We start from the raw sequence: 11904 nt of genomic DNA, 5'->3' as shown, positions 1-11904 counted from the left end.
ACATCACAGCGGGAGACACATTTTAATTACCTATTTTTTCACGTGCTTGCAGAGAATGGTTTACCAAAACTAAGTTACTGGGTTGAACTTTTTCACATTTTCTAGGTTGATAGAAGCACTGGAGACCCAATTATAGCACTTAAACATGGAAAAAGTCAGATTTTCATGATATGTCCCGGTTCTTCAAATTATAAAAATGTATAAAGAAATGGTTTGACTAAATGGTTCTTTCAGAAACCAAAAAAGGTTTGTATGGCATCGCTGTGAAGCATCTTTTAAGCACCTTTATTTTTAAAAGTGTGTCTTGTATACTGAATTTGTCTTGTATTGTGCACGTACAGTAAGTGTTTGCATTTTGGCAAACACCTAAATGAAATATAGCCTATTTATCAATGTTAAAGTCAGGCATTGGGCTGTTTACAGCAGTGTAGTCAAAGTAATGTAGGAACACATCACAATGGTCCACATCATAAAGCTGCATAAAACTGCTCCCGAATCTGCAGCATTATGAAAGGTTTTGTCATGGATATACTTAATAATGTGATACACCCCTACATAAACCTCTTCACACACAGGCTGGATCTGGTCCTCCGGAAGCTCAAAGGCAAATGTTCCTTTGTCCCGCAGCTCAAAGGTGAAGGAAAATGGGATTCCCATCAAACGAGCCCAATCCTGAGAGTTACCAGAGAATGGATCTGTTTCAAGAGAAAGTTACAGAAATCACGTCAGCTTCTCTCATAGCCACCCATCGAGAAGTGGTATTATCGTCACTCACAAAGAATAGTTGCACTGTTTCCCACTTCATACTCCATCCCGTGTACAGACTTCATGGCTTTAGCTGCAGCCAAGCCAACCTTCATCTGTTCATGTCACGGAAATCAGAGAAGACAATAATCCAAACAAATCTTTCACAGCTCTGACAATGATTAGATTCCATTGTGATTCTGATTAAACAATGCAATACATCATGGAATTTGCTCATAAATCAATCCAATTGGATTATTTTGGTACATTTCAAAACAATTCAAACGAGATGATGAAATGGGCTGAGAACCAAAAAGGTAAACAGTTTAAAACTAGAAATTATCACAGTTTGTTGCGTCATAATAATTGTATATTTTTTTTAAAATCAAAGTATTAGATTTAAACTCAATGCACTGATGTATTTACATCTCTATTTACAAAGACATACAAACAAATCATATCTAGTTCTGAATTGAATCCAATGATGAAATCACCAGTTCATTGTAGTTTGGTGCTGAAACATTTGGATGCCCATATGGAAGCAGAATCTTTTGACTGTAAGAGTGAATGGTAAAATAGCCGAGGATTTCATCTGTCCTATTTGACAGAAACTTGGTTAGGGCCTGGGACTCTGTCTCTGAGACTGCAGCTGAACCAGGATAAGTAGAAGCACAGCAATTAAATGAGACTCCAACCGCTACAGTATGAAAGAGACAGAAGAGAAAAATACCACATTGCATCTTATTGCATCCATATTATAGACGCTTTTATCAGAGGCACGCGCATTGTCACAGATACGCTTCTGGATGGAACTTAACTTCCGGTCTCAGTTTGTTTAATAGTCTGACTAGTGACAAAACTGGCCTCTGGAACAAATACCTCATAGAAAATAAGAAATGTTTTTTTTTAAATGTATATTTTCCAGCTCCCCTAGAGTTAAACATTTGATTGCTTATCAGAATTAAACTACTCAAATATGACTCTAGGGGGTATTCCAGAAATCTGGTTTTGTGACATACCCGGATATGTTTGAAATTGTCTTTATGTATTTCCCATGTGCGCGCATTAGCTCTCAGTTACCAGTAGGAGGTTGATTGAACTAACTCTTATTAAAGTTCAGGGTTTCGCTGAAGTTAATCCTGCTTTCTGTTGTTATTGATTCTTTGCAGAGTTTACCAGAAGTTACGTTTGTTCCATGAAAACCATTTGTTTATGTTGTTACTGCTGAAAGCATCTATATTTCATCAATTGAGTCTTACTGCCCCACAGGAAGTTAAAATTGCGGTTGAGGTCAACACCATAACAATCACAGTCATCAGGTGGAGCTGATCTTGATTTTCTCCATAAACGAGTCTGAAATATAGTGAACACAGATATTCATCTAAGCATCTTATCTAACATGATCATGAAAGTGATCTGTGTCATTTCTGGGGAAATAGTGGCACCAAACAGAATTGCAAAAAGAATGACTCCCATCCCACCCATTTGTTCAGACAAATCAAATGGACACACTCTAAACTCATGTCATTGCTCACTTAAAAATAAAGGCTGAAAGATTATTAGCCTATAGGTCGTTTGATTTCACAAAGAACCTTTAATATCCACACAACATTTGTGACTCTGGATCACAAAGCCAGTCATTAGTCACAAGGGTATATTTGGTAGCAAAAGCGAACAATACATTGTATGGGTCAAAATTATTGATTTTTGTATGCCAAAAATCATTACGATATTAAGTAAAGATTATGTTTCATCAAGATATTTTCCTGCTATTAATTTATATATTAAAATGTATTATCTTTAGTAATATGAGTTGCTAAGGACTTTATTTGGACAACTTTAAAGGCGATTTTCTCATTATTTAGATTTTTTTGCACCCTCGGATTCCAGAATTTGTATCTCTGTAATCTAACAAACCATACGTCAATGGAAAGCTGATTTATTCAACTCAATATTGCTTTATGACTGGTTTTGTAGTCCAGGGTCACATTTTTGTTACACACAAGTTTCTTTGTAGATAAAGGTTGTGTTAACTAAAAAATGTTGTTGGACTGATAGGATTCTTTTATGGCATCATTGTGAGGAACCCTTATAGAAACTTTATTTTAAAAAGTGTGGGTGAGCCAGCGTAAAAAGATTGCAATTTTGTTTTGGTGCCATAGTGGTAAAAATGAAACATTTGATCTTGAATTCAAATTAAACTGCTTAATAAAGGGAATGCTGTGTGTCCAATGTTGTACTGATGAAGAAATAAGGCCAGCTTACTGTCTTATTGGTCCATGAAAATACATAGCCATCAATGTTTAATACAGGCATCACATAGAAATCCAGGTTTTGGACCATTTTGTTGAGCTTCTTATCGGTTTTGAAAGTTCTCAAAATCTGTATAGGTGACATGCGAGTAATGTGGTTACTTAATGACTGCTTTCATTTCAATCTTTCTCTTTCATACCATAAATAAGCTGCTTTCAAATAAGGGAGACAATCACATTCAGCAGTGTTTCCCAACCAGGGGTCCGGGGCCCACATTGTGGCCTCAGCAGATTTCCAATGGGGTCTCAAGATGACTTAAGATTAATGATAAAAACTGGACAAAACAATAAAGGTCCCATTTTTTCTGTATTTTTGAAGCTTTGATTGTGTTCACAGTGCGCAATATAACATGTGTTCATGTTTCACGTGTAAAGAAAAAACGCTGTATTTTTCACACAATTTACTTATCTGTATATCGCTGTTTTCACTGTCCTCAAAACGGGCTGATGGCTTCCTTGTTCTATGAAGTCCCTCCTTCAAAAATACTTAACGAGTTCTGATTGTGTAGTTTGTTTAGTGTGTTGTGATTCGATAGCAGCTTAGCTTGCCGTTAGCTTAGCTGGCGACTGACGTATTACTGTGGGCGGAGTTTAGTCAGAAAACTGTTCTAGTTGACGTCATTAAAGCAGAAAGTAGAGGGCTGTAGTCCAAATTGGCCGTTCGCTGTAGGCTTTAAAATACGAATTCTGTTTAAGAAAATATATCGCGTGGCAGTGAGCTTTATAATTTTACTATTATTTATGCTATTATAGCAACATTACATACTAACTAGGGTTTAAAAATATGATCAGAAAGAACGTGACCTTTAAAATAAGATAAAACAATCAGAAAATCAAGATGTTTCTTTTTTTCCATTTTAGTAGTGAATATACATATGTCTAGTTACTTTTATTTTGAAAAAATTGAGTAAGTGGGGTCCTTCAAATATTGTGGGCAACTAAGGGGTCTTGAAGTAAAAAAGGTTGGGAACCACTGTCATATGTGACCTGAAAATCATGCTATTGGCCCTTACACTGCAAAAAAAGATTTTCAAGAAAACAATTATTAGTATTTTTGTCTTTTTTTAGTAAAAATATCTAAAAATTCTTAAATGTAGATGCTTTTTCCTGAAGAGTAAAATGACCCAAGAAATTAAGTCAAATTTAAGTGATTTTGTGCATGAAACAAGCAAAAAAAAAAAATCTGCCAATGGGGTAAGCGAAAAAATCTTACATTTTTTTCTTAAACACTAAATTCAAGAAAAAAATCAAGAAAAATTTGCAGATTTTTTTGCTTGTGTTATGCACAAAATCACTTAAATTTGATATTTTTGGTCTAAAAACTAGAATTATTTTCTTGGGTGGTTTTGCTCATCAAGAAAAAGCATCTTAATTTACGAATGTTTAGATATTTTTACTGAAAACAAGACAAAAATACTAAGAATTTTTTTCTTGAAAATAATTTTTTGCAATGTACAGATTTTGAACAGCTGTGAGGTTTCTTGGATTGAAACACTTACCTCTTTGACAAACCATTGGCAGACTGCAGGAGCAATCCACTCCCTGGCATGGATTCCACAGTCCATCCAAATAGCTTTCTTCTGTTTGCCATCAGGATTCACACTAATCTGAGAGCATTCAAACAGACTTATTACAGAATTACATGTCTGTAATTTCCATCACAAGTCACTTTTTCATCTGATATGAATCAGCACCAACACAAACCTGGCCTTGAAATCTGATTGGATGAGACGTGCTGATGTTTGAACAGGACTGGGATGCTTTCCTATTTTGCATCACTCCACTACAGAAACTACTAAAATGATATTATGACAAAATATTTGTGTATATGACAAATTTTCGTGTAGCTCAGTTGGCAGACCATTGCGTTTGTAGTGCAAAGTCATGGGTTCAATTCCCAGGAAACACACATACTGATAAAATGTGTAGCATGAATGCACTGATGCTGTAAAGCTTTGGCTAAATGCATATAATGAAATTGATGAACAGATGAATCACACCTGTGCAGATATACAAGGAGTTAAAGGTCCTGTTTGACGTTTGATATGAATTTTAGTCAGGCAATATAACCATTAAAATAAATGCTAAAATGAGGTTAACAATAAACAAACAAAATACTCAGTTGGTACCTCACCTTCAAATAGGTCATGTTTCTGCCTTCAAATGTCCGTCCAAATACTGATGAAGTCACAACTCCTGTATTTTCCTCAACAATTTGATCAATCCAGGCATAAATCTATAAGGGAATGGAGAGTATTCTTAAACATTGGACATTATTCGAATTACCTGATCTGTTTTAGCTCTGGCCTATATTTGAAGTGAAGACATTGGATAAACTCTTTTACCTCAGACATAGGGTGGTACTTGTTGTATTCATACTCCAAAGTTGATTTTTCAACCCCCGAACTGCTAGGATGATAATGTAAAGAGTTACTTTAGGTGATAATAAAAATCAGCATCATAGGTGTTTACTATTGTGTGTAAAATGCTGGGTTATTTTCAACTCAGTGTTGGGTCAAAAAGGGACAAACCCAGGTGTTGGGTTATTAACTAAAAAATTATTATATTTGACACAACAATGGGCTAAAACAACCCAGCATTTTGGGTTGAAACATCCCATCATGCATGGTATAAAAATCTTTTTGCATATACATTTTTAAGTTTAATCAACTAGGATTTTTAAGTCATTTAAACTATCTTGACAAGTGGTGAGTTGCTGTAATTTATTTAATCAAGTTGAATTTGCATTAGTTATGTCAATTTATTTTTAAGTTACAGCAACTCATCACTAGACAACACAGTTAAAATGACTTTGTAAATCCAAGTTGATTAAACAAACATTTAAGTGAAAAAAATTCTGTGTTCACTGTAAAAAAATATGCAGCACAAAGTTAAAACAACTTGGTTTTACAAGTCAATTCAACCTACTATTTTAAGTTTTGGCTAAAAAAATGTTTAACTTATATTTTTATGTTACTTAAACTTGAAAGAAATATGTTGACTTGACAAAAATCTTGCATAGTTTTATAATGTAGGTTAAATTACAACTTAATGGGTTGGGTTCATCCCTTGAACCAACGCTGGGTTAAAAATAACCCAACATTTTTAGAGCGTAATACCCATTATATTCATTGTGAAATATACATTAAAAGCTTTTCTAGTAAAAAATAATCCAGTTGCTGGATTATTAACAAACTCAGTGCTGACCCATGATTATTTTGACCTGCAATGGCTGAGTTGCAGGTTTGACCCCAGCTTGCTGAGTTGTTCTTTACCTAATTATTGGTTAAAAATTACTATGAAGTTAAAAGTACCCCAAAATGTCCTAGAAATATAAGATATATGAATTTGTTGTCATCAACATACACAGTTTATTTGGTGTATTTGATGCAAACAAAATGTGTGCATTATGGGTTATTATAAATTCTGGCTGAATTAACAGATTAAGGCTGCATTTATTTTATGAGCTTAACATTTTTCGAAACAGTACTTTATAATTTCTTCAGACATATTGTTATATGTATCATTTCAATAAAAGAAGGATTTAAACAACATTAAAGAAAGGCAAAGTAGAATTGAAATATTTTATACAGGGTGTATGTGCCAATTGTTATTAAAGAGGATATGTACATTAAGTAGATATTATAAGACATCATAATATTAAATACATTTTAAATGTTACATTTTAAAAATATTTTGCAATATACAACAAACAGAGGTAAATCTAATATGAGCGGTTCACTATCCTGATGTTATCTTGTATTATAATGAACACACAAGTGATCCTGAGTGATCATCCCAAGCATGACGCCGTTTTTTTTTCTGACTAAAATTAAATATTTATTTTCCTCACAAATACACTTTCTGAAAAAAAGGTATAGGCTACAAAACTATACTTTTTCTGTAACTGGGGTGGTTCTCGCAAAGGTTATTTTTTGTATTTTATAGGTTACAAAACATTGAAATGTTGTACCTTTTGGGATACAAGAATTATATACACTTTAAGGAACATGTGATACCAGTTAAATTTTACGGGTACAAAACAGTTAACTGTACCTTTTAATGTACACAATAGATCCTTAAGGTACAGTAATGTACCCATATACTGTAGGTACAACATAGTATTATGTTAAATATACCTGTAAAGGTACAAATGTTTTTTTCCTGACAGTGTAAGAAGTTGAAATTCTCACTTCCATACACTTTGTAAAGGAATAAATCTATTTTGTGTAGTAATTTTTTGTAGTTTAATACAAAGTTTAAAGAACTCACCTGTTTGGCAAGGCATCAGTCTTCATTACAAACCATAGCAGTAGAATTAATACACTGGATATCAACATCTTTCATTCGTGCACCTCCTTAACTGGTACAGTAAGACTGATGTGGAAAAATCAAATCACCCCCACTCAAGAAAAAACATAAGGCTTGATTTTCCCTGTTAGTACTTGCATAAAAAGTTAGTTACACAGTAACCAATAATCAGTTACTGATGAGAACTTATTTCCTAATAACATTAACCATCTTAAAAATTATGAAATAAACACATTTTGCTGAAGCATTCAATGCATGATAAGCTGGAATATGAAATAGAAAATAAGAATTATTCAACATTGAATGAGGGAATGTGGTAAATAAACCAACAGTGTACTGTAATAGTAAAACACCAGGAGTCTCATTTATAAAACTGTGTGTAGGATCCTTACTAAAAGTCTACGTATGCACAGAAGCCAAAAATTACGGAGCCCCTAAGGGGACATGGAGCAAAAATTAAATAAAGTTTAGTTTCACATGCGCAACTAAACTTTATTAAAATTTTGCTCCACTCGAAACTTTCGCGTGCGCACATGAAACTTTCACTTTCACGTGCGTATGTGATAATTTCACGTTTGTGTGGGATAGTTTCACTAAACTTAAAACAAAAAATTCTGCACATGAAGGCTTCGTGTGAGCACAGGAAAGTTTTACGTGAGCACATGAAAGTAAACTTTAGATTTTTTTTACTCCAGTGTCACCTTAGGGGCTTGGTAAAAAATGGCATACGGCAATAAATATTAAGACTCATAAAACAAAGCAATGTCCCCTTTATAGATCACCTGCAAGTGTGCATACATATAATAAATCATCCTTAGATCCCACAATGCAAGCTCATTCTCCCGTCAAGTTTGTTTTTGATAGATCTCAACCTTTGCGTGAGAACTGCCGTACTCACGCTTTATAAATAAGACCCCAGCACATTTGTTTTTACATAAACTAATTAAAATATGTTAAGCAATTTCAGATTATACTTATATCGAGCCCCTAAGGTGACATTGGAGTAAAAAAAATAAAGTTTAGTTTCACGTGCTCATGCGAAACCTTCAACTTTCGCTTTCATGTGCGCACACAATAGTTTCAACATGAAAGTTTCAAATTGTATTTAATTTTTGCTCCATGTCTCCTTAGGGGCTCCTTATACTTAAAGTTGAATGCAGCAAAATATTTTTGTCTGAGAAAATATACTTTATAAGGTTATGTAAACCCTATGATAAACCTGTAGCGGGTGAGTCCATGGCCTGAAAGGCTTTGGCACTTTCTGTGCCCCCAACAGGGACAAGTGGTGGATGAATAGTTATGTAAAAAAGTGTACATGTATCATCTTTTAGAAGGTAATCTGTGTTGTATTCGGGGAATGTGAGGGGTTTTAAGTGATAGTATAACAGCATTGAGATGTTTCATGATTGTATCTTTTTACTGTATTTATGTGTGATGTTATATAGAGGCTACGGCCGTTTTTATTAGTTTGAGCAAAATAGGTCCAAACTGTGTCTAAATAAAGTGGTTTTATGTTAATGCTTTGTGTATTATGTGTGACGCTTATTATCTTACTTCATCATTCAGTACAGCTTGTGTTATTTCTAACATTATTGAAGTCTCTAGGCTGTTTACAAAAAATAAAAGAAGTCACAAACTTTTTTTTCTAAAAATGTTTTATCAAAAAGTATTTTTGTCCACAGTAGTTAAGACTTTGGCACCTAAAACACAAAAACAAAACCGCATACACCCATAATCTGAATTCCATCAAAACTCAAACATAAAAGGGATAAATAAAGAAAAAAATATTACTTCATTAAAACAGTGCTTTCCTTTGTCTCCTGAAGGATACAAAGGCCACAGATTTTAACCAACTATCAGATTAAAGAGGGGTACAAAAAAAGATGCCTACAAGGCACAAAGGTTTTCATTGTAAGACAGTGCTTGTTTTAGAAGAGGACACCAATAAACGTTTTGATCTCTGACAAAAATACACAAAGTCACAAAATGCATATAAAATCATTGCAATCAGACATCAGGTGATAATACTGAGAAACAAAAAGGCAAGATGTGTTGATTCCTATAGGACGTGGAAGGTTTCATTGATGTATAGTGGAGAAGAACCACAAAACTTTGGAGTCTTGATGTATATGGCGGCTCTCCTTTCTTTGGATTACCTCTAAACAGTGAGAGGTAAAGAATCAACCAACCAACTGGCTGAGGTTTCAACCAATTGGAAGAAGGGTCTTGGGGGCGTGATGTCACAGATGGGCGGAAGCAGCAGGACAGAATTTGCAGTGTGGGTGAAGAGAAGGACATTAAAGGAGCTAAAACAGTCTCTAAGGGCCATGTCCTCTCAAAGCTGATATGTACATTTATTCTTGAGGGCTCTGGGCATCTGCTAGCAGTTCTGGTCTGAGGCACTCGATGGGGCATTGGATGTTCTGTAGGAAACAGGAAAACATACATGTTAGACAAATCCAAATAGGCTGCAAACACATTTTAAAACTGATCTGGTGTCCTTAATGTGTTTAATTCAGTTGTGCAGTATACAAGCACATAGTTGACATTGTGTGCATAGTCTGATATAGAGCCACATGGTTTGAAAATGTCACCTGTGGTGAGAACATGCAATAAAAAATCTATTTTGGAGCTGTGGTGTGTCAACATTTCTGTTGAGTTATTGATTTTTTGTAATCGTGCAACCTGATTGAGTTTTGTGCCTCCCAGATATGTGCACTTTTTGCTTCAATTGTGCACCCAATTCTTCTTAGTTTGTCTTATCTATTATCAAAATTTACCAACTGGTCTGCTTTTAAAACCAACTTTCTTTACAAAATATCTTCATGGATCATGATCTTTACCTAATATCCTAATGATTTTTGGCACAAAAAATTGATAATTTTGACCCATCCCAGCAAACATAGGTCGGACTGAAACGTTGTCTCCCCGGGCAAAAGGGGTCGCCGCAGGATGGCACAAATGTTGTACTATTGGTCCGAAATCAACGCCGTCTCCCCGTCCAAAATTAGTCACGGCTGGACGGCACAAATGCACAACATGTCCTAAAATGCATTTATATGCGCTTGTATATATTTGTATATGACTATATTTGTCTGAGGTTGCGTGTATTCAAAATTTTATGTACGGGTTTTATGTATTAACGTCCAGAAGAGGACATTTTTAGACGTGCACGGACCGTGCAGAAAAGACGTGTGATTCACGGTCAGATGACGTCAAAGACGTCGGTTGGATTTTCATTTTGGAACTATTTTTTCAACCATGACGGGACGTGACGGAGGGACGTATTTTCAACAGTAATTTGACGTCCAAATGTTTGATGGGATTCAATGTATTTTTGGCTTTTGCTACAAATATACAAGTGCTACTTATGTGACCCTGGACCACAAAACTAGTCATTTGTCAATTGAAAGCAATAAAAGTCCTTATTCACTAGGGCTAAACTTATCTTCAGGGGAGATTGATCTCATTCTATCTTCTAATGGTTCCCAAATGTTTATAAAGACTTACTAGTTTACGTAGGGCGTTCTCCCTGTAGCGGTCAAAAGCATCTGTGCGCACAGGCGGTTGAATGAGGTCCATGTCAACTTCGGCACCCGGTCGACGGCAGTTCTCGCAACGCCAGCCCTGAAGAAACAGGCATGATTTTAAACACTCAGCAATGACAATGTATAATAAACAACAGTGAGCTGTACAAAGAAAGCACATAGCCCCGTTATAAAACGGGGAAAAGTTTTCTGTTACCTGTTGTCCTCCAAAACAGGTACAGGTGCAAATGGCTCCGAGATACTCCTTCTGCCATTGGTTGCCCACCTGGTACAGCTTTCCTTCATCATAGCAGCTGGACTCATCTACAGCAGATCACATGTAAGAGGTCAGACATGCAACCAAAACAGCGTAAAACTGTATAACATAAAAAAACTCTTAAACTTACGAGGTTCACACTTAAATTCTCCTTTTCCATTGCCCAGACATGTGCAGCTCATCATGTGACCGTTCTCGGCACGACGGTCCCACTTCTCACCAATTCTGTAGTTGTGGCCGTTGTCATGGCACCACTCTGCACAATAAGAGATAAGTGTGTTGGTTAGCATTATACACATTATAACACTTTAAGTCTTCTGCACATGAAAAAAGACATTTCGTAGGTGCACTTCATCTTTCATAAACACACAGTCATTCATACAGTGGTTGAGCTTCTCTCAGAGTTTAATATCGTCTGGTTAAAGTTGGACAATACAAATCTGAGATGTAAGCCACCTCATGGTTGATGACTTTGACATGCATATCAAGTAATGCTAGCATGGATGACAGGCCCCTTATAAGAATTAACCATGGTTTAATTCTTATAAGGTATTAGCCTATAGTAAACTAGTCTAAGCTGGTCTAGATAGTCACCCTGTCTAACCAAGCTGGTATTCAGTTGCTTATTCAGTACCCAAACCCCTTTTTACAAACCAGCAAACCAGATAAGCATGACCAGACTGTAAGACTAGTATAGACCAGCAAACCAGCGTTTATGCAAGTTTATAATAAT

The 11904-nt window shown here is 35.4% G+C and overlaps 2 protein-coding genes across 15 annotated transcripts in view; both read right to left on the bottom strand.

The window, feature by feature from the left end:
- Window positions 1–225: 225 nt before the first annotated feature.
- On the bottom strand, window positions 226–7456 carry LOC129452523 (carboxypeptidase O). 3 transcript variants are annotated; one of them, XM_055216434.2, is made up of 9 exons: window positions 7329–7456; window positions 5402–5465; window positions 5191–5292; window positions 4556–4663; window positions 3010–3126; window positions 2004–2097; window positions 1239–1441; window positions 776–860; window positions 226–695 (listed from the first exon to the last, which is right to left on the bottom strand). In XM_055216434.2, exons 1-9 carry the CDS (start codon window positions 7394–7396, stop codon window positions 418–420), a joined length of 1119 nt encoding a protein of 372 aa, XP_055072409.2. In that variant the 5' UTR covers window positions 7397–7456; the 3' UTR covers window positions 226–417. The 3 variants fall into 3 exon arrangements, with proteins under 3 accessions (XP_055072409.2, XP_055072410.2, XP_073710906.1); XM_055216435.2 differs by having other exon boundaries at window positions 5402–5462; window positions 7329–7449; XM_073854805.1 differs by lacking the exon at window positions 3010–3126.
- Window positions 7457–8999: 1543 nt separating this feature from the next.
- Window positions 9000–11904, bottom strand: part of fn1a (fibronectin 1a) — a 50022-nt gene continuing 47117 nt past the window's right edge. For 10 of the 12 annotated variants that reach the window (XM_073855005.1, XM_073855003.1, XM_073855002.1 and 7 more), the window contains 4 exons: window positions 11302–11427; window positions 11112–11218; window positions 10878–10994; window positions 9000–9790 (listed from right to left, as the gene is read on the bottom strand). In XM_073855005.1, the coding sequence (XP_073711106.1) occupies window positions 9722–9790; window positions 10878–10994; window positions 11112–11218; window positions 11302–11427 (419 nt within the window). In that variant the 3' untranslated portion in view covers window positions 9000–9721. The remainder of the gene's footprint in view (window positions 9791–10877; window positions 10995–11111; window positions 11219–11301; window positions 11428–11904) is intronic. The other 2 variants (XM_073855012.1, XM_073855013.1) reach the window with 1 other exon arrangement.

The sequence above is a fragment of the Misgurnus anguillicaudatus genome, chromosome 17, assembly GCF_027580225.2.
Source record: "Misgurnus anguillicaudatus chromosome 17, ASM2758022v2, whole genome shotgun sequence".
In the NCBI taxonomy this organism is placed as follows: Eukaryota; Metazoa; Chordata; class Actinopteri; order Cypriniformes; family Cobitidae; genus Misgurnus; species Misgurnus anguillicaudatus.
This window is presented reverse-complemented; position numbering and strand designations above follow the sequence as displayed.